At 39.5% G+C, this 23446-nt stretch overlaps 1 protein-coding gene across 4 annotated transcripts in view; it reads left to right on the top strand.

Moving 5' to 3' along the window:
• mdn1 (midasin AAA ATPase 1) overlaps nt 1-20333 on the top strand; it is a 165303-nt gene extending 144970 nt beyond the window's left edge. For all 4 annotated transcript variants that reach the window (XM_088285694.1, XM_088285693.1, XM_088285692.1 and 1 more), the window contains exons 88-102: nt 699-834; nt 1835-2085; nt 2603-2761; nt 5252-5353; nt 5471-5669; nt 5780-5953; nt 7671-7822; nt 9005-9094; nt 10456-10571; nt 11752-11926; nt 12282-12355; nt 12547-12661; nt 15376-15442; nt 16080-16222; nt 19426-20333. In XM_088285694.1, coding sequence (XP_088141820.1) covers nt 699-834; nt 1835-2085; nt 2603-2761; nt 5252-5353; nt 5471-5669; nt 5780-5953; nt 7671-7822; nt 9005-9094; nt 10456-10571; nt 11752-11926; nt 12282-12355; nt 12547-12661; nt 15376-15442; nt 16080-16222; nt 19426-19611 — 2139 coding nt within the window. In that variant the 3' untranslated portion in view covers nt 19612-20333. The remainder of the gene's footprint in view (nt 1-698; nt 835-1834; nt 2086-2602; nt 2762-5251; nt 5354-5470; nt 5670-5779; nt 5954-7670; nt 7823-9004; nt 9095-10455; nt 10572-11751; nt 11927-12281; nt 12356-12546; nt 12662-15375; nt 15443-16079; nt 16223-19425) is intronic.
• Nucleotides 20334-23446: the final 3113 nt, after the last annotated feature.

Below are 23446 nucleotides of genomic sequence, written 5' to 3'. Positions count from 1 at the left end.
CCATAACAGCCTTTTTTTTCTTAGTTTCAATTCTATTTTTTAAATGTATATTGAGGTATTTATTTTAAAAGCAACATAAATTGCCTTAGAATTAAATGTTCAAATTAAGGAAGCAAAATAAAATTTTATAATCCGTTGTGTTCTGTTCTACCTTTGGAGAATCATCGACACATATAAGTCAGGGGATAATCAAGTGAAGACAAAAACGTTTGGGGGTGCTACACAAGCCCAAAAGTGTGACAGCCACTGCAGTACTGTATTTTTTTGTAGCAACGCTCAGGGTGTTTGAATACCCTTAGGTTAATTATCGTCATCAAGTGCTCGTTAGACTTTGCACAGATCTGATCATCAGATATTTTGCATTTTTATGCCAGATCGGTCATGGATTCATGTCAGAATAGAGATGTCTCGATAACATTATTGTTATTATACATCCAATCTCGTTCACTCCAGAGACGTTTTGTGCTGCCATTGTTAAAATTCCAAGGTCTCTCAGCATGGATCTGGATATATATTTTTTTAATTTATTTTTTTTGTTTTTTTTTTTTGTTTTTTCAGTTTCCAAATTCAGATTTTTTTTCTTGTGTCCTTCCTCTTTTTACTTTGTTCCACAGATCTGTTGAATATTGTCAGTCAACAACGGACATTTCAATCTAAATATGTAGATTCTCTAAGGTGATCTTTGCTCTGTCTCCTAGAGGGAGTTTGATGAGAATGAAGTGGACCCCTATCATGGCCAGCAGGATAAGAGACCTGAACCCGAGGCAATCGATCTGCCTGAGGATCTTAACCTGGACCAGGATGACGAGATGGGAGACGATGGTGAAGGTGATGGTGAGTCTTGTTCTTGTTGAAAAACAAGTTGTTTTTTATTTATTTTATTTTATTTTATTTTTTTTGTTTTGTTTTTTAATATCACTGGTGGCGGGCGGTAACAATTTGGTCAAATTTGATCTCTGTACTATTACAAATGAGGATTTACGTCACCACTGGAACGTTTTGAGAATGGCTTGCTTTCTTTGACAATGCAACGTTAAAGCAATACTTCAATTTACTATTTTCTGCATTAAAAGATTTTGTCTAAAATGAATTTGATAACTTCATTATTTAAATGTAAAATTAACATATTTTGGAAACACATTTTGGTGCCTGCTGTCAACTTAAAATTACATCACATGCATACATAGTCTTGGGCGTCTGTCATTGAGCATAAATTGGTGAGATGTTTGCTGTCCTCAGCCTCCAGTAAAGGTGCTACAGTATCTGCTGAGTCGGGGCATTTATGCTGCCTCATCAGCCATGTTGTTGCCTTTAGTGACCAGAGAGATGTTTTTGTGATTAGTGGGACATTTAATGCTGGCTAGGAAGGTCAATGACTTTTAATACGCTCGATGAAGCATCATCATAGATCTGCTCCTTTAAAGTGCTCGGTGTTGACAACCGCTCTGTTGGCATGAAAGAGTCCACAAGTTTACGATGGTTTTCCTTGGCTAAATGATATGTGGCTGTAGTGCTTTGATATCCGCCGATTGTGGCATGCGTGGGGAAGTTTCATAGCATGTATTATTGTATTGTCATGATTCAAATGCACCATAGTCTCTCCATGATTTTGGCTGACGCGTCGAACGAAGCGTTAGCCAGCTTGTCTTCAACTGAATTCTTCTTGTTACACATTTCGTGGCCTGATGGAAAGAAATTGTTTTGTCTTGAAAAATATCTATCACTGTTGTTTTAAAAGAAATGCAATTGAAACAAAATTGTCACATATTGTTTTCTTAATTAATGTTGTTCATACTTTTTCCATTTTAATATTACTATTATTATTTCGCAAAAGAAAATCAGTTTGACATTGACAAGGAACCGATCGCTGTAGAAGAGGACGAAGATGGACAGAAAGAGGGAGATGAGGAGGAGGCAGAGGAACAGATGGAGGAAGAGAACTCAAACCAGAAAGAAAAAGACGACAGAGAACCAGAGTCACACAATGAAACAGAAAAGAGTGGAGATGATATGAAAACAGAAGACGAAGAATCAAAAAAGGATGAAAATATGTCTGCTCCAAAAGAGGACCGGACCAATCCTAAGGTGGGAATATTGCTTGTATTAATGAGACACAATTGTTTTCCATGTTTGTAATCTTGAGCTTTGATACATGATCTGTGACTGAGTTCCCTGCTCATGTCATTGGTCAGAAAGTAATTAAAATTTTAGTTTCCTCCGGTGCAAGAAAGTGCTTCACTAGTTACAGATATTGTTTGGCTACACGACACCCAATAATAATCTGATCATTCCCAAAGTGATTACAATTGAATGACACCTTTACGAAGCTGTCATTCTTTTCTTTCAATATACAGTACAAAACAAAAATAAATTGTCACCCTACACGCATTTAGAACATTGCCCTCGTTTTAAATGCTGTGTATCCTAACTTGAATGACACCCTCGGAGAAGCAACTTTATCCTCCCAATTCAACCACCACCCGTCCCCTGGGGCGTTGCTGCCTTCCCAGAAGTACTGACCTGTGCAGCAGCACATAATGCACCAGAAACCGCCACTGCTTGTATGTAATGACCACCATAACCCCCCTCCGTCTTGTCACAGGAGGCGGCTGATGGTATGGATGATGATGAGGAGGATCAGTCGGAGTCAGCTGAGAGGAAAGAACACAACACTGATGGGCAAACTGGAGAGCAGAATTTCCAGAGTGATACTGCTGTGGAGCTGGCTGGAGAGGCATCAGAGAGAGAACAAGCGAAAGAGGTGCGCCTTGTGCTCAAAGTGATTTTCAAATTGAGTCATTGGGTCACATGTAAATTTAAACAACACAAACAAACACCAATATGTTGAATGTTAAAGCAGAGAATATCCAACAGATATTGAGAGAGAATAATTTCTAATTAGATTTTACAATATCAAATAAAACGCTGCGGGGGGCATAACTAGACTTAAGTATTGCTCCTCAAATTAAGTTACGTATAATAAACACAAAACACAAGTCGACCTCTGAGTGTAGAGAGTGAGCATGTCACTTGAGGTTCTCTTGTGGAATGCACAAAAGCAGATGTAATTTTTGTTGAGGCACAGATCAATGTTGCACTTTGCACATTTGCACAGTCTAACCTTTACGATGGGACAAAGACGTAGAAAGAAGAAATCACTTTTTAAAAGAGCAGCCATAAATGAAATGTCACAAATACGATGAAACTTGACAAACTTATTTTCACCTGGTTTTGAAGTGTATTCATCATCATCATCACTGTCCCCATGATCACAGACAGCTCCCGTCACTGTCCACAAAAGGACTGCACGCTTTGTATGTATATATGTATATATATATATATATATATATATATATATATATATATATATAAATTTTTGCGTAAGTTTTTAGTCCTGCGCAAAAATAATCAACGGGAATTACATTTGTAACCAAACATGTTTTTATTTTTTTGAGTTCGTACAGATCCTAACTAGGGTGTAGTTAGGGCTGCTTGATTATTAAAAAAAATATATTGTTAATTTTTTTTAATAATAATTCAAATCACAATTATTCAAATCATTATTTTTAGGGTATAAACAAAAAATATATGAATGGAAACAATTTTCAAACAAATAAAATAAATGTTATCTTACACTAACAAAAAAATGTACCAATGTAAAATTTGAGTATGGTATCCTTGTATACAGAAACAGTACATTGGAGTTTAGTTGCTATACACTTAGAAGTTGCCATATAACAGTTGCAACATTTAAATAAACTACCGTATTTTCGCGACCATAAGGCGCACTTTAAAGTCCCAAATTTCCCCCAAAACAGTAGAGGCGCGTCTATTCATGGACTGAGCAACATGGACTGAGCAACTTTCTCAACCATTGAACCTGATCATTTTGGAGCATTGCAGAGTGCATGTTAGCACACCCTGCTGGCCAAAATGTGGTATATCAAGGCTAGATATTGACTGTGGCAAATACATTATGTGAACAGGTTTTTGGGTGAGGGTGCAAGAGATAGCTGGACAATGGGGCAGCTGTCCACAATGTCGTAGTCTGTCTTATCATTCAAGTTATTGCAAGCAAGAAACATCACAGGTTTAGACAGCAGACTGCAAAAAAAAAGCACACATCTCTCGAACCAGCCATCCCAGAATGCATCAGTTTTGGTGTTATTTGTATTTCTTTTGGGGATATTAATGGCATGAGAGATGCATCTTTGTGTTAATTTTATTTCTTTGTTTCATTGTTTGCTTGTATGCTGTCAAGAGATATTTTTGGTTTTGATTTGAAACCGTGACTCTAAGGAGTGTGGTGACCAGTCTCATCCCTCGTCCCGTTGTCCATTCAATGTGTTGCCATAATATCACTCAATGGGCTGAGGTGCTGCTACTGGCAGAGAGCCCTTATTTGCATGGGTGCTGGCATGAGTGAGCATGCGCGAGCTAGCATGCGCGAGCTACTTGGAGTGCGGCGCGCCCAGTCTAAGTATTCAAGACAGAAATAGTGCCTTCAACTGGTGCTGCGCCCTTTGATACACCCCGTTAAAATACGGTATTTCAATAGAACGTTAAAAATCTTTTACTCAAGTATACACACCACACTCACGCTTTTATGTTTATGGCAATTTTATTATCATTGAGTGTCATTATCGTAATTGTAATTCAATTTTGATTAATTGCACAGCCCTAGTGTGAGTCATGAAAATCGTTGAGATAACATCTGCTCACTTTAAGGAGGAGGATGCGGCATTTAATTTTTAGTTCTACATAAAAACAAGGAGCAGAAATTAGATTTCTAACGCAACATGTTTGTTTTGTAATGATTATAGATACTAACTAGAGTGGGAGTTTCAGAATTAAATGTTAATGTTGAAAGCCTTCGAGATAAAGTGTTTGTAGCCGTAAAACATCATTTGAGCCGACTGAAGCGAATTAGCATCAAACCAAATATCGTCCTAAATAGGCATCAAAGGCGCTCTACTTCGTCATGTTAGTGATACAAGTACACAATAAGATGGTACCTATTTTTTTACCTTCACCGTTATGTGTGGGCAAATGATGCCATTGTAGAAGTTATTTTTAGTACCTTGAAAGTAGAAAAAGGCTGTCCAGCTTTAGGCCCTTAACCATTATGAGGAGCAGCAAGTTTCCTGATGAGCGGTTTTGTTTTTTTTAAAAACTGCACCATTTATCAAGTACACTGGTTATTTCATCAGAAACTTTGATTGGATAAATTTTCATATCCAAAATTTCATAGGAGCATGGGAGTGGAGCAGCTGATGCGAATGAATCAGAAGGTCACCAGTCAAAGCTGACTGCAAGGATGGCTTCACAGACACAGAAGCATAAGAGAACTGAGGTACAGTGTTCAGAATGAGCTAAAATATGTTGAATTCTTTTTTCTTGTGAGCTCTAACATTTTTTTTAATTATCTTTTTACAATCCTCTCAATTGTCTAAACACGATTTTGTTCCAGAGCTTTAAAAGAAAACCTGGACAAGCAGACAATAAGCGTTCAACAGGTGACTACAATGAGTTTATTAACAAGCGCCTTCGTACGATGGAGAGCTCTCATGAGCAGATGCAAGACAGCAGGCAACGTGAAACAGAACAAGAGTCCGACCTATATGAACATACCAAAGAAGGGGACGCGGCCTACGATATGCAAACATATGGTCAGTCGAATCTATATCATGAACAAAAATTGTTTGCGTGACAATAGAAAAATAATAATATACTAAGATTCTAATAAATATAATAATGGATGTTTGTTGAACGCTCCCAGATGTTGCCACTGCAGATCAGGAGGCAGCAGAGCATCAACAAGCCAAGGATGAAAATCTGGATGAAGAAAATCTTTCAATGGAAATGGAGCCCCATGATGATGACTTTAAAGCTGCTGAAGTCCAGGAGCTTAAACATAACCAGCTGGATACAGCAAAGGCATTGCAGGACAAAGGTGTTACTACATTCAATATCCACCTGCTGACAAATATTATCATGCACATACTTTTTGGTGTTATTCATCCACCTCTTTTCTTACCTACTTCTTTTTATTCCTATTAGCATGAAATTTGAAAGTAATGAAAATCCATCTCCCCGCAACCCTTGTGAGGTAAAGCGGCTCACATATTGGATGGATGGAAGGAAAATCCATCTCTTCGTGCTGTGTCATTCACTCCTTGCCTTTCTTAAGGGTTTGGAAACGTATTATCATCATGAGCATATCCATCATGCTCTGTCTCTGTGTTCTCTCAGAGTTATTGGCATCAAATCGAAGTCTGGTGAACTGTTGCTCTAGGGCAGGCATCACCAAATGGCGGACCGCGGTCCGGATCCGGACCGACAGATGGTTCGGACCGGATGCATGACCAATCTATGATGAATTTTTTTCAGGGCGCATTCGCAAACGTTGACGCTGCAATTCTAGTTAATACGGAAATGGCATCACTGATTTGAGCCAATCAAATCTTTTGTTTGAGATCCACTGCCAATTGCGCAGCAGACCGAAAGAGAGTGCTGCTGACAGTATGCCTTGCTAAAAAGTTAGCAAGGTCGATGCGTGTTGTTTTAAATAGATGGACGGAGAAATTTAGTTTCGTTCTGGCTGCAGCCGATTCAAAACCAGTGTGCATTATATGCTCCGAAACCATCGCAACATTGCGAAGCACCACTACGAAACAAAGCACCGCCCTTTTGTGCAAAGTTATGCGCTGAAGTTTGAAGTGAGCGCACGTAAAAACATCGAACTTCGAGTGCAGTATAACAGATTTTTACATTTTTGTTTACAGCCCAGATTTAAGTCACTGGCGGGGCAGTCACGAACTCATTTTTCTCATTAAGAGAAGTTAAAAAATATTCAAAAGAAAAGGTGGTGTCAAAGCTCATTTCGAATTATTTTTTTCATGAGGACAGCCGTTTTTATTGATTGTGTACTGAACATGTCGACCTGTTTTACTTGGATAATTAGGCTTTCCGTTTTTTTTTAGGCTGATAACTTTGATTTCAGAAAAAAAGGTAAAAGCTGTTAACTCAATGCTTAGCACTTGATATATTTCTGCAGGAGATATTTTACTGTTTTTTCTGGAAGTGGCACTCTTAAGTTCCTGGAGCCACATTTTCTTAAATGTGAAATAAACGCCTTATATTTGTTTGACTGGCAAAGGTGTTTAATGGGTATATTGCTAAATATTTAGTATATAAGTGCGCTCTGTTGAAAATGACTAAATATCGAAACTATATAAAAATGTGAACATAGGCTAGACATTAAGGGAAGTTGGACGATGGGTCGGACCTTTTAATCGGAAGAAATTTTGGTCGTGGACCTCTGTGACTTTTAATTGAATACCTCTGCTCTAGGGGAAAAAAAGTTGGCGGAAGATATTTCAAAGACTTAAGTTAACCAATTTTATAAAAAGTTTTGAATGTTAATAAATGTGACATTGCTAATTAACAGAACCGCCGCTAAACAAGTTGGCCCGTGATGCAAAATCTTACTTGCGTGCCCTAGCATTTTGCCATATTTATCGATGAACGAGGGAGGTGTTGAAGGAAAATTTGGACGACAAGCGATGACGATGATGTAAATGCCTCATGTATCATCTGACACTGCCGCAAAATAACAGGAACAGAAAGTTCTCAGCACTTTTTTGAAGCCCAAGTGTTTTGTTTTACAGGCATAGAGAATGTAGAGATGCATCCTCAGTGGCAAGAAAACGAAGACAATGAATGGGAGCATAACAGGCACCCCAGAGATGTAGCGAAAGCCGAGAAAAACTCGGAATCAACCTTTCACACAAATCCTGAGACGCTCGTAGACACAATTCAGGTCTGTGATTAATTTTAATGACAATACAATAATAATATGTGATAATACTAATGTGTTCATCTTTATTCACCCATCTGCACCATTCCTAAAATGCTGTCTTCTGTTATTTTGTGTCCAGTGTTGTTGTTTCCACTTATCATATCATATTTCTGACTGCGTAGGCGCTTTTGCATTAGCCCCGTTCCACACCAGGACGGCCTCGCTTGGCCCTGGATGTGCGCTTTCCATGAGCCTTTTTTGGGGCCGAGCTGTTGCAATGGAACCGCTTTTCTGAACCATCTCAGATGTGGTCACTAAAGCGCCTGTCGTCACTGTCATCTGATTGGCTAGCAGCAATGTGCCGAGGAATTCTGCCGCACACGACCATTTCCTGGTTTTAGAAGAGCTAAATGAATTAAAATACAGTATATACAAGAAACATAATTGACAACAACACTGAACCATGTTGACAATTTCAGATGCGCTTATGGATGCATTTTTGATGATTAATAATCAAAATATTTGCAAGGTAGGCCCCATTCACTTGAATGAGAGTTCTCCAGCAGCAGAGCAGAGGCTTGCCATTACCCCGGCCCGACCGATCATGGCCCCCGCCTAGGGGATGGTGGCTTTGGGTGGCCATCGGAGGGCTTCTGACGCCACAGATTTAGGACGATGAGCCATTAATTCATGAGCCATTCATCCATTAAGACAGCAAAATGAAAGACAGTGCAGTGAGCTTGGCATGCTGTTCGCAAAATCACAATCTCACTATTTTAGCGATGGTACATTTGAAATTCTAAACACGGCTCAATATTATAAAACACAAAATATGTGTTGTGTACTCTGTTTATTTGTCTTGACCGTGGCTGGTGGAAATTGATTTCTTGTCTCTATGTGAAGCCCTTGTGCATTTAATGGGCTGTACTTTGCGCCGTCCCTCCATCATGCAACGAACAATTCCTATTTGTAATCGCCCCAAAACAATGCCGGAACTCGACATTGTGAAATGTTATGACACCCCGCCCTGTGGGTATGAATCGTGCAGCGCAAGCACAGTACAGTTGATCGCACCCCATCCCGTCGCGCACTTGTAATCGAAATGCAACAAAGGTCGTGTGGTGTGGTGCCCGGTGTACCTGAGTGAGTGGTTTGGGGCTGTTAGAAATGCGGCAAATGTTCATGTATTTTTTATATTTCCAGAATTTAAAACGAGACCCAGAGGACATCAGGAGGGAGCTCGAGGAGCAGTTATCAATGTGGCACAAACTGATTCCAGGAACGCAGGAGGAGGTATGTACCAATGTCCTCCCAAAGTATTCAAAGCTCTAATATTGGATGGAACTTTGACGTTGGCCAGTATGTGCAGAAGAAGCTGCTTTTTCTACTATTTGTGATACTAGTACAATTTTAGTATGAGGAAGACTGCATATACAGTCTTTGCAAAAAAGTGGTAATTCATCTTATTGACACCTCTTCCCTTCTAAATGAGTGATGACGTCAACCACGAGTATGAAAAAAATCCTGGGTCGTCAATTCTGTTTCTCAAGTTCCGGCTTCCTAGATTGTTTTTCCCATCTCTCTCTGCTGCAACACACCTTATTCATAAGATCAGGATCATTATTCAGCTTCTGATTTATTTGTGTCTTGGGGTTCTTGCTTCAATTGGCATGGAACAGTGGTGGAGTAGTCGTTTCCCATCTCGGAGGTTGTGAGTTCGATCCCTGTCCAGTGTGACCAAGTCAAGGTGTCCTTGAGGAAGCTACTGAAAACTTTTTTTTTTCAATGTGGTTCTCTAGGAATTGCGTCACCATAGTAACGGACTACCTTAAATGATCAGATCAGTAGAGCCCCATCCGGCCGCTCATCGGGCCTTTTTCCTAGATCCACTTGTCGGGCGTCCCACTGGCTGCTCGAGAAAGTGGACATGTGTTTAGTCTGCAGGGGTAGCACGGGAATTGCTCCTATCTTTGTGACATAGTAAAGTGAGGACCTAGTCGTTTTCTTTGGTTGGGATACGCTGTTGCTTAGAGAGCAAGAATGCTCCGCAATGGAGCCACTTTGGGGTTGATTTTGGTGGGCAATTGGTATCGTAATATGGCTAATAGCTCCAAAAAGTTGATTTTAGCATGGCCCCTTTAAAGCTAATCTTTATGCAAATGACATTTTATTGACATTGTCAAGTCTTGTGCATTCTGTGCGTCATCCACAGAAAAAATGTCTCTCAAGTCAATCAAGACATTTGCTAGAGCATTGTCCGAGTCCTGAAACCATCCCCACTGAGGTGCTTTGGTGCAACCTCATGACCAAATCATACAAGACATTCGAAGAATATTACTGAACTGAAATGATTTTGGAGAGGAATGGTAAACATTTCTCCTGACCGTTGTGCAGGTCTGATCTGCAAAACGGTAGATTTAGTTGAGGTCAGAGATTCCGAAGCAGGCTCAAGCAGTAATGAAATCCAAAGGTTGACATGCTTTTTCTATTGTCCACTGTGGCATCTGTGTGAGGGGTTTATTTTTATTTATTTTTGTTTATTTTATGACCAATTGCTGCTGAAATCCAGGTAATTCCTGAGGGTTCACATGTTGTTCCTTGCAAGTGTTAATACGTTTGAATGGTTGATAACTTTGGACTTATTTGTGATCCAGGAGAGTGCAGCAGCATACATGTGGCGCCAGTATAAGACAATGACCTACCTGCTATCCCAACAACTGTCAGAGCAGCTCCGCCTTATTTTGGAGCCCACACAAGCTGCAAAGCTCAAGTTGGTATCCCCATGATACAATATGTTAACCCAGTGATTCTCAAAGAGTGGGGCACGGTGCGATGCTGAGGGGGCGCGTGGGACCCTGGGGAACATGCCTTTTTTTCTCGCCGTAATACGGTTGAACGATGCATCGTTTTGGGACAGAAAAAGGTGATCTCACACAATGCGAGTTTGAGCTCGTCAAAGCTGTTTGTGCCCCTAGTTCACGCAGTATGCCACGCAGTACTGATTAAAAAAAAAAGCGTCGCCCTGTCGCTCGTTGTGCTGGGAGTGATTTATTTCGCCGCTACTTAAATGCTCCGCGCCAAGCTATCTTGCGCCGCAGCAGAACGGACTTTATTTGAACTATATGTAAGTCCGTGCACAGCAGCAGCAACAAGCTACGTGAGGGCAAATAAACGACTCCACTAACATGTAGCGTTCTAATCAAGGAGGCAAGCAAGGAGGCGCTAAGCGTGCTAATGGCTAAAGTGAATTGCTTCGATGTACGCTCGACTTTTAACAGAAGTCTGACTCGAACCGCGTTTGGGTGGAGAGCCAGCAGCTATGAACAGAAACTTTACGTATCTAAACATAAAATAAAAGGAACACGGAAATGGCTGCGTTTCGATGTTAAACGTTTAGTATACATAAAAAAGGCATAGTAACCATAAATAAAAAATAAAAAACGTATTGTAAACATATTAAAACTGTTGCTTTATGTTATTTATATAGATTTTTTGTTTAAAATCCCCCTGGCTCTTCTTTTTGTCTTTTCTATATTATGTACATATTAGTAACTGGTTTGTTAATGTTAATAAAGTTAAAAAAAAAAACGTATCATAAATATTTATCATCTCATCAATATTTGCACAAAAGAGTACTGAGTTTCGAGATCATCACAGTAATAGTTCTCAAAATTATATTTCTTATCAATTTAGCTTTGTTAAGGGATATTTTATTGACAATCTAACATCAATATACAAAGAAAGAAAAAGAATGGTGGCGAGGGCACGAATCGTTTCCTTCTTGGTAGGGGGGGCGTGACAGGAAATAATTGAGAAGCACTGTGTTAACCTGACAAAAGAGGCATCGCATTTGCACCACGCTACGTCATAGTTTGTGTTGGAGCAGTCTGTCGATGAAATCACTTTGTCATCTTTAGTGTGATCATTGTCAATTTTGTTCTCTTCCATAGAGGTGATTACCGCACAGGAAAACGCCTTAACATGAGAAAAGTGATCCCATACATTGCCAGTCAGTTCCGCAAGGACAAGATCTGGTTGAGGAGGACAAAGCCCAGTAAAAGAGATTACCAGATCTGCTTGGCTGTGGATGACTCGTCCAGTATGGTGGACAACCATTCCAAACAGGTCAGCCCTGCTTGTTCAGTCTGCACAGTCCATCCATCCTTCTTCTACTTATCCTGGAAAGTCTTTCCCAAACAGCCATGTGAACTAACCTTAATTTTCAGTCTGTACATTTTTCAAAATTAAAGTCATAACCCTTTATCCATTACATGGTACACTGGAACATAGAAGCACTGTGCTGTATTCATTATATGTGACAAGCTCTTGACCACATCCGGTCCAGTATGCAATTATACCATATATACAGTCGTGTATATAACATATCTATACATATTACTCCCACGTGTGTGATTGTATGCGAGAGAGATCACTGATCATTGGCAGTTAATTTTTGCTTGCGTGCAATACTGTGTTTCAGCTGGCTTTTGAATCCCTCTCAGTAATTGTCAATGCTCTCACTCTGCTGGAAGTTGGACAAGTGTCTGTTTACAGGTATACACGTTTCCCTGCTCTTTTAGCTGTTGTGTTAATTTTTTAATGATGTAAATGAAGAAATAAAAAAGAGAGAGAAAAAAGGTTTTGGCACATGCTGTCTCTAGAGCACCAAACAATATGATGAAACAACTGCAAGTGTTTTTGCATGTATTGCATGTGAAGGGAATGTTGCTTTGTCCCCTATACAGTTTTGGTGAGCAAGTGCAGCTTCTCCACCCTTTCCAGCAGCAATTCAACGATGACTCTGGAGCTCGGATCTTGCGATTGTGTAAATTCCAGCAGAAGAAGACGAGAATAGCTCAGGTGGGAATCATGCTCATGCTATCTGCACACTAGCCAAAATACTGGGCACGCCTGTAAATGAAATTTTTTAGCCAAGTGTTAAAGTAACTGTTGTCACCAAAATGATCATGCAAAGGAATGTTTTTGACACTGTCAGAGAATTTTACAAAATATTTATTCGGGCTCGGCAATCTGGCTGAAAAGTCTATCACGATAGAAGTATTTCATATTGGTTATATATCTATATTTTTTTAAATAAAAGCTTGAATTTACGCATTTTTTAACATAATTCTTAAGACATTAAGGTCCATAAAATTAAATAAAAAATGTTTTTTAAACATAATCTGCTTAGTACGGCTGGGCGATATGGCTGAAAAATGTTTCCCTATTGTAAAGTATAAAATATTTCATACCTGTCAAAATTGATTATTGCTTTTTTTGAAACGTATCTAAAAAAAAAAATTGTTTTTATGTACATTAAAATGTGCAGTTTAACCTCCACCAGTACATTGTAAATGCTTATTTGCATTAGATGCTACCCCATAACAATATTGCTGATATACCGTATTTTTACAGCCAAAAGGCACATTGCATCAAAGGGCGCATCACCAATTGAGGGTGCTATTTCTGTATTTAATACTTAGACTGGGCGCGCCGTACGAGGCGCGTGTTAGGATGCCAGCGCGCGCATGCTAATGGCTGTTAGTAGCAGCACTTAAGCTCAGACCGATCAGGGATGTCATGGCAACACATTTAATTGACAACGGCAGGGGAGGGATGTCACTGGTCACCACACTCCTTAGAGTCATGGTTTCAAATCAAAACCATAAATATCTCTGAACACCATACAAGCAAATAATGAAACAAAGAAATACAATTAACACAAAACATGCATCTCTCATGCCATTCCTCACAAAAACAGTACTGAGGCATTCTGGGAGATTATCACACTGAGGCATTCTGGGAGATTATCAGACTGAAGCATTCTGGGATCTTATTAGCCTTATAAGGGTTAGAGAGATGTGAGTGGTGTGTTTTTTTGGTTTTTTTTTGCAGTCCGTTGTCGAAACATGTGATGTTTCTTGCTTGCAAAAACATGAATGTTGTGGACAGCTGCCCTTTTGTCCAGCTTTCTCTTGCACCATCACCGAAAAAACATATTCACATAATGTATTTGTCACACTCAATTTGTAGCATAGATGTCTCAGCCTTTGGCCAGTGGGGTGTGCTAACATGCACTCTGCAATTCCCCAAAGGGACAGGCTCAATGGCTGGGAGAGTTGTTCAGTCTATAGAATAGGCGTTGCATGATAAGGTGCATCCTTTGTTTTTGGGGAAATTAGTGACATTAAAGTGCACCTTATGGTTGCGAAAATACGGTACTTACATTACCATATTAGGACTATTGTTTTTGTTGTTGGGTTTTTTTAGTTTGTTTTGAGGAGACTCATTATTGCAATAGTCCATTCATATTTTAATTGGTTGATTTTTAACTTGAATGTGATGCAGAGGCACTAGCACGTCGAAGACGGGGAACTCCTTTACTTGTACATCACGTATCCATACGGAGATGTTTAATCGTGTTAATTTGCATAAAATGATCTTATTGTACTGAACGAAGTTACTCCATTCTCACGTTACGCGTGCGTATGCCACATGCACGCGTCGTTAGCCTTGATGCTTTTCCTTCATTGGTTTGGATCCTCCTTCGTTGGTTTAGCGGCATCTTCTTCATGTTTGGAGAACGTGCACAATTCTGTAGTCGGGTTATGCTTTCTGATTTTTTTTTTTTTTTTTTTTTAATTTCTTCTGTCAAAGGCACGACAGGCTGCTCAGCCAGTCTCTCTGAGTCGCAGTCTGACACTTTGTCCAATGGCATTATGCCAGAACGGAAACAGTCATGTTGGGTACTCCAAATAGCCAAAATGCACTTTGATGGGATGTTTATGTAAAATCAGCAATACCTGGTGAAACCACATCAAATAATACAAGGCATTTAGGATTTGGCGGTGCCGAGGACAGAAAAGGAGAGTGTGGTGCCTGTTGCTGCAGGCAGGCACTATCCAGGTACAGATAAGGAAAATGTGGAGCTTTAAGCAATAACGAAGGTTTTCATTTGAATAAATATTGTTCTGGAATAAGTAATGAAATAAATACATGCTTAAATCTTGAGTTTGGAGTCATAAAAAGTGTATCACTGAGAATTCTTTTCCCATGTAATGTTTCCTGAAGAATTGATCATTTATAGTGGGCTACGAGGTGTCTTTAAATTACCATTATGGTAAAACAGCAATGTAAAAATATATAATAGAAAAGATGGATTAAAAAATATTTTTTCATCTAAAATATATCTTATTTTCAATCAACCCAATTTGCATTCACTATAAATTCACTTTTTTAAAAATTTTGCGATTATGTTTATTGAATTAAATACTGGCAATTTAAGTTTTTAGTCACCCAGTCTTGAAAAACAGTCTCTCGATATGTTTAAAATAAATGAATTGATAATGTGGATGTTTTGTATCCCTTAAAAATTTATGATTTGAAATATTCTTAGAAGATTTGACCAAGTATTTGCGCGTGGTATCGCCGATACCAGTTTGAATTTGACTCTATCAGTTCAAAAAAGGAATTGCTCATATGGAAAATAACTGAAGCTTAATAAGGTGAAATATGTAATAATGATGTAAAAGACATTTAATTTATTATGCTTTTATTTTGTGCCTCCTATGCAGTTTCTAGAGAGTGTCACCAAGATGTTTCTTGCAGCACGAAAGCAGATTTTTCGCTCAACAAATTCAGGTAATTCCACATTCATCAATTGTCTTTACTTACTTATTAAAAAGTGATCAGTAGGAGCGGCAACTGTGTCAAGCTGTCAGCAGTGTGCAGAGTCATTTAAAAGGCTGGCAACCAGCGCTCTTAATTAGCCATTGAACATTATTTCAGGACACTGTTGTGCTGTTGTTGTCGGGAGCAAGTATGAGACGTCAATAAACGTTCCAAACACAGTCTGGGAGACCAGTCAAGTCGTAAACAACTTCAAATTAAAAGCAAACGAAGGCATTGATGTCTATATATACTTTGGGTTTATTTGGAAGTTGGCCTTCTTACCAGATTGCCGGCGTGTTTCTGTCATTTTTAGCATGAACTATTGTTCCTGCGGTTAGCTTGACTTCTTCCTGACGTACACGTAAATTAGCCGGCACTCGAGACAGAAAAAAATGGAGCACTCTGCTTCTGGGTCCAAATTTTGCTCCTCATGTGACAATACTGCTTCTTATTCACTTGTTGCTATGGCAACAATAATTGCACATAACAAGAATGGCCAGATTACAGGTCAAACGATCAAATAAGGTGTCAATTTACTTTTCTTCATTCCTCACCTTTGTATTTTGTTTAACCACATGCGATGCTGGCCTCTTACATCTTTTCACAGAGACGGCCCAGCTCCTGATCATCGTTTCTGATGGCAGGGGATTGTTCCTGGAAGGCAAAGAGCGAGTGATGGCAGCAACACAATTGGCACGCAGTGCAAATGTGTTTCTAATCTTTGTGGTACTTGACAATCCCAACTCTCGGGTAAATTTATTATTTTGGTTGATATATATTTGTGTATTTTAACAGTAGCTCCAGAGATTTATGATTTAGTTGGGTCTGCCTAGTTTTTAATACATTGGCGCCTTGAGATATGAGTCTAATTAGATCCATGACCATGCTCCTAACTCAAAACACTTGTCTTTCCCCATTGAAATGAATGGAAATGTTATTAATCATTTCCTGTGTATCGTGGTACTATGCTCTCTCGATGTCTAACAATATATAAACTCCAAAAGTATTGATAAAATGGGGCGAGGGTTGGGTAAACACTTAGATCATTGCAATACTTACCCTCGCCATTCCATGTCAATTCAGCAACTTCACCGCACATTTAAATATTGATTCATAAAATTCTCTGGATAGCAAATTATAATGGCAAGATTATATGGCGGCGGCACAGTGGCCCGACTGGTTAGCACGATGGCCTCACAGTGAGAGACAGTATCAGTCGTGGGTTCGGCCATCCTATGTGGAGTTTGCATGTTCTCCCCGTGCCTGTGTGGGTTTCCTCCCACATTCCAAAAACATGCATGGCAGGTTGATTGGACACTCTAAATTGCCCCTAGGTATGGGTGTGAGCGTGGATGGTTGTTCGTCTCTGTGTGCCCTGCAATTGGCTGGCAACCAATTCAGAGTGTCCACCGCCTACTGCCCGAAGATAGCTGGGATAGGCTCCAGCACCCCCCGCGACCCTAGTGAGGAGAAGCGGTACTGAAAATGGATGGATGGATTATATGGCAAGAACCTTTGACCATACAATGTCGTGGAAAATCAGTGGTTAAACAAGACACTTGCACCACGATGTGCATTACCTTGACAAAACCTGTCAGAAGTAGCCGTCTCAAAGCTGTACAGAGAGGTAAAGACAGCAGTCTTGGAGCAATGTATAGCTGGGAATAGATGCAGAAATGTGGATCTCTTGTCCTGGATTTATAGTTCATTCAATTTGTTTGCAAATCCAGATGATTTCAGTCTACAGCAAAAATAAAGGAGTTGATCTCAAGTGTGTATATGCTGTAAAATTACGTATTTTATGACCTGTAACCATCTGAATATATTGAGATTTTACGTGAGGGTTTCTGGTTTGGAGATCAAATCCTGATGAAACTTGACTGACTTTAACAATTTTACCCAATATAATAAATGTAAATTTGTGGAACATTTGTATTAATACAACTAGGGTCAAAATAAGCAGTCTCACCTTGAAAAATAGCTCCGTTGTTGCACAGGAGTGCATAATTTTTTGGGATACGAGATATACTGCGGTTATACCTAAAGTATGTTGATCCATTCTGGAAACACAATTGCATATCAAGTCAATTCAATTTGTGCAGGTAGAGCAAAATCTGTATAGCATACATGCCAGGTATCGTAAAAGTGGAGAAACAATTGGACAAAACAATCATTGTGGTATGTGGACACCGTCTGGGACTACAGCATGAGCACAATGTGAAGCCGGGAAAACTCAGATAGCAATAGTTTGAGCAAAAACCCAGGCCAGCTGAATAACCGGTGAGCTTGTTCTTGCAATATTTTTTCATTCATGTCATGGAAGATGTAAATATGTGAACATTCCTGATTATATCTAATGTTTGTCAGCATTTTTGATTATATCTAATGTTTGTCAGCATTTTTGGGGGGGGTTTAAGTAATTGTTTTCCTTATGCATTTTTACTATGGCAGACATCGACTGTAAATATACAAGTTGTTTGAATATACACAGTGCTCTATCTTCTGATTGAATTTCTTATAATATAAATAATATATATATATATATATATATATACATACATATATATATATATATTTGCATTTTTCTAGTAGGTAGATCATTTTGCCTTGGTCAAGTAGCTTGCATGCTGAAAAAGTGTGAGCACCCCTGATTTAGATCAAGGCACAACCAGCTGTTGTTTGACTTCATCCTTAACTTGGTTGTACAACTGTTGCATGCACTTGTTAGTGAAATGCTGCCGACTCGATATGGCAAAACGGAGCTCTAATGTTGTTATCATGTCCCGAAAGCCCTCATTCTCCATGACAGAGTATAGTCGTAAATCTTCGACAAGTCTTGCGTTACTTTTAAAGACGGATATGCAGTTCGCACAAGCAAGTTTATGTATATTCTCATTCATCCAAGTCATTTTTTAATTGTCATGGTATTTAATCGATCGTAACTGGAACGTTTTGGTTGTCTTTTAAGACAGTTTTCTTGAGTTGTAGAATTAACATGAAACTGATTTATCACATTTTAACCGGGCCATCGGCCGGCTCAAGTATTTTTAGACCGGTTTGTTTGTCCATGCACCGATGCACTCGCATCGTTTAAATCAAAACCGAATTTCCGGTCCAAATCGGGTATTCTTTACACCCCTTGTATTTATGGTTGCTCTTTAATCAAGTGTCAGGTTTGAATGCTCTGACGCCGTTTGGGAGAGCTTACTGAAATGGCCAAGGCCAGAAGGAACCAGGCAAGGTTGTTCATTTTTACCGGCCGGCAGGGAGGGAGGGACAGAGAGCGAGCAGTTGACCTCCTCGCAGCTCCGTAGGACTCCCTGTGTTCCCGCCCTGCCACCTCCGCTTTTATTAGAGCTTGAAGCAGATTCATAATGAAACAGAAACTAGCTCATCATGGCTTACGATGAAAGTGAGGAAACAGAAACTTAACTCACAACAAAAGTTAGATTAGACAACAGAAACTTAACTCTATAGCAAAAATGTAGGTGTGTGTGCATGTGCAATCATTTATGCAATTAGTGTATAAAAACATGATTAGAGACACAAACTGATTATATAAGGTTACTTGAGGTCATTATGATCTTCAGCTTATCTTTTGTCAAGTAAAAATATATTTTATCCAAATATTTGTTTATTCTATTGAATTTCAGTAGGATACTGAAATACTAAAATATTCAATAGCCGCATCTTTACTCCGCCCTTATATTTAAATATTTTTATGAACTAAACTGTTGTTTAACATCACCGGGATTCTCCCCCAAGAAATTGCATCTCAATATTACATTTATATCTTTGATGAGTAAAAATTATTCTCCAAGAAATAAAATTATTTCAGCCCTTGATACAATATCAATAATTCTATAATGGCAACATCAATTACAATTCATCCAAAAAACATTAATAAGCACATGAAACAATTGGCGCTGATGCTGTGTGTTGCTCTGATGCAGGACTCCATCCTGGACATCAAGGTGCCATTATTTAAAGGGCCAGGAGAACTACCAGAAATCCGCTCCTACATGGAGGAGTTTCCATTCCCCTTCTACGTCATCCTGCGAGATGTCAATGCCCTGCCAGAGACCCTGAGTGATGCACTAAGGCAGTGGTTTGAACTTGTCACCACTGCCGACCAGTGAAGGTCCCCCCCCCCCCCCCCCCCCCCCCAAAGGTGATATTTTTAATGAAAGAAGTCAGACATGCATATCCATGAATGCATCACGATTTGTCTTAAGAGAAAGACTGCTGCTATAAATGTGTATTTCGTGTCACAATACACAAAGTATTGTACCATTTTTTTTGTCTTTGTCAGGTGGTGTCCCGTTTCCTTTTTAATGAACCATGATTGCCTTAACTTGCATGTTAGATATGAAATAGAAATGTGATCTATTTTTTGCGTGAAACATCTTGGTAAAATAATGTGCTGAGTTTCATTTTGATTCATTTAAGGTAATATTGTACATTTGATTGTGAACATAAAGTGAGCTTGGGGATTGTTTTGTGTCAGTGGCCCACTCCAAGCTTTACTAGAAAACCATCACACATGAATATTCCCACTTATTGTACCTTGGGAAAATAAATGAAATGGCTCCGTGCTCATCTTGCTGTGTGTGCAATCACAGTTGTTTTCAAAGCAAAGCTGCAAATCCCCATTATAATCTTGAAGACGGTTCTGTTATTTTAACTCATCTACACTTCCTGGTTGCTTAAATACTGAGCGAAAAGCATTCAGGAGTAGATTTTGCTCCATCAAAATGTTCACTATTGCTTTTGTGGCGTACATACTTTTTCTTTTTCTGTCATATACTGTGTTTTGATCATGACAATTATTTCGAAAAAATAAAACTTTAAACAATTCTCACTGAGTGATGTTGAAGTTTTAATTTCATTTCTCACCTGGAGCTTTGTTTCTTGACCTGGGTTTGATGGAACCATTGGGGATTTTGTGAGTTTCAGGCATTTAGCAGAGGTCAAGTCACACACTCCTTAAAATGTATGAAGTCCATATGAGACATTTTCAACAGTGTCACTACACCACACAACAATTAAAAGAACAGAACTGTCAAAATTCATTTTCCAATATTGGATTTGTCACTATGTAAAGGAATAAAAGTTTAAACAGCAATCACATCGATTTCTTGAAAAAGGTTTAAGCCAATTAAATTGACACTTGATCCAGCTGAACATTGGCACTTATATAATAGGTATGTATTAAAGGATTTTATACATTGGACTATAAAGGATTTTATACGATTGACTACAAGTTACATGTATTCAGTTTAATTCAATAAAGATATTTGCTGATTGTGCTTTGATTCGATGTGCAGTGGAAGGTCAGGGCAGGCTGTGTGAAATGCGTAGGTGGCAGATGTTTTTTGTACAGGACGAGCCGCACTTCTGATAACGAGGGGTTCTGACGCAGAGCCTTCTAGACATCAAGGCGCTGTTGTGTGAGATTGGACGAGCCGACACGTCATCCTGCGGGCAGAAGACGTCCACTAAGAGAAAGCTAAAGTTAACTGCAGATGACACATAGCCAATAGTAGGATGTCTTTGCTTTGTTTGCTGAAATAATCCTGGGCAACTCGGGGGGCGTCGTCTTCTGTTGGGTACAGAGACGCGCAGGACTGTGCTGATAGGAACCCGAGCCCCAGATCTCCTGTTAGGAATAAATCCGCTCCCGTGTGGAATTGCCGGCTTCCTGGTCATTTCTCTCTCAAAATGAGCGCGCACAATTGTTGGAAGAATGTAGGTCATGTTTGGTTAATTTAATGGAGTCAGATAACTAATTTGAACATTTTGGTAAACTTTTGGTACATTTATAGTTAAAATTCCAACAATTCTTGGTGACACCGACGTGATTTGGGAGGGAAGGCTTCGAGAGACCACTGGGTTTGGAACCCAGGAAGAGAACCACAGGGTTTGGAACCCAGGAAAAGAACTACAGCAGGGTTTGGAACCCAGCGTCCACATTACACCAGGTGACGACCTGCTAAAACGGAAATCGCAAATTGGACCCGTTTTCCTCTGGTGGCCACTTCTAAAAGGTAAGCAGAATACCTGTTAAAGTCTAAATTCTGCACAATTGAGGACTTCTAAATTGAACAGAGGAAAACGGGGGTAATTTGCATATGTTGTATAATGTGTGGACGGTTGTAAGGTGTAAAATTTGGTATTTACTTACTACTAAAATGAGTAGGTTTTGGTACTATTTTATGGACTACTGAAATAGGAAGGTTTTGGTACTATTTTGGTATTTAATTACAACTGAAATAGGAAGGTTTTGGTACTATTTTGGTATTTAATTACAACTGAAATAGGAAGGTTTTGGTACTATTTTGGTATTTAATTACAACTGAAATAGGAAGGTTTTGGTACTATTTTGGTATTTAATTGCAACTGAAATAGGAAGGTTTTGGGACTATTTCATTTCGCGGTTCGGTAGGAAGGTGTAAAATTTGGTATTTACTTACTACGCAAATAGTTTGGTACTATTTGGAATAGTTTGGTACTATTTGTGGTTCAGTAGTGGGGTGTAAAATTTGGTATTTACCCACTACGCAAATAGTTTGGCACTATTTGTGGTCCTGATACGGTGTAAAATTTGGTATTTATCACGAAGTCGGTGTAATAATGAAAAGCTGGATTTGGTATTTTAGAGTGTGAAAGTGGAAGCGGTGTGACTGGTGTGATACAATTTGGACTGTTTTGTTTGATATTTGGCCGGGACGGAGGTGGATTGTTCAGAAGGAGTGGAGATAGGTGTGATATGGGGATCGGTTGCGATGAACCGTATGAAAGCGATGATGTGTGGCATGAAATTGATGGACAATATGTGAAGTTGGAGACGCAATTAATGAGTGGAATTGAGGAGAAAAAGATAAAGAGAAAAAGAGAGGTATCGGAAGGTGTTTTTGAAATTACAAAAGGATGACCACATGAGATATCATTAAGTTGGCTAAGCAGGTGCAAAAGAAAGAGCGGAAAATGTTGAATGACATCAAACAATTGAAAGAGGCAAAAGATAAAGCTAAATGGATTCGGAAAGGTAAAATGGAAAAAGAATTGGCAATGGTAGAGGAGGACAGACGTAGTGTGCATCAATTGGCGACAGTGGCGACAGCATTGGCAAACATAAAATTGGAAGAAAAGGTTGAGAAGGTTGTGAAAGCGGACAAGAAGGAGAGGCACGTGAGAAAAAGATGTTGAATGTTGTGGAGGGTTGTGCAAGTGACAAGATTGGTAGAGGGTGATATTGAACTGGTTGTTGAACCTTTGGCGTAAATTTGTAGTCAATCATGTATGTCAGGGGTTTCCAGGCAAAAAGAAAATGGCAAAAGTTATTCCAGTTTTGTTAGATTATTGATCGAGCTTACTTTGCTTGTGGCTTGGTGCTCGGCTCGGCTGGTTAGCACGTGGTTGCGGCCATCCAGAGTGGAGTCGTTTTAAGAATACTGTTCTGAATATTGCAGTTTGAAAACTGACAAGTTTAAGACTACTTATTTTGAGACTATTGTCATTCTTCTTCTTCTTCTTCGTATGGCTACACCTCTATTTGTAGCTCCTCAGTCCATTTCTTGTATTCTGTGCCCGCTTCATGAATGGTGGCATATCCTCCAGCTATTGATGTTATCGGACAGTGCAGGACAAGGTGGTCCATATCCTGCGGGTGATTGTGGCATCGTGGGCAAAGGGGGCTGTCGAGATATCCCCATCTGTGGAGGTTTGCAGCAGTGCGGCCGTGACCTGACCTGATTCTATTGCAGTAAGTCCACTGCTTCCTGGTCAGGGAGGAGAAACCTGGGAGCTCGAGGCTGGGGTCAGCGACTAAGTGTCTCCCTCGCGTGTCAGAGTTTAACCACTCTGACCTCCAGGCTTCGTTGATTGAGAAGTCTAGCTTTTCGCTCCGGTAGAAGGGTCTTCTTGAGGACAGCCTTTTCGTTAGGGGGGCGTCCTTTATTACTTTCCGGAGTG

Source organism: Idiotropiscis lumnitzeri, chromosome 21 (assembly GCF_059441095.1).
Source record: "Idiotropiscis lumnitzeri isolate Australia: NSW breed Sydney's pygmy pipehorse chromosome 21, RoL_Ilum_1.0, whole genome shotgun sequence".
NCBI lineage: Eukaryota > Metazoa > Chordata > Actinopteri > Syngnathiformes > Syngnathidae > Idiotropiscis > Idiotropiscis lumnitzeri.
This window is presented reverse-complemented; position numbering and strand designations above follow the sequence as displayed.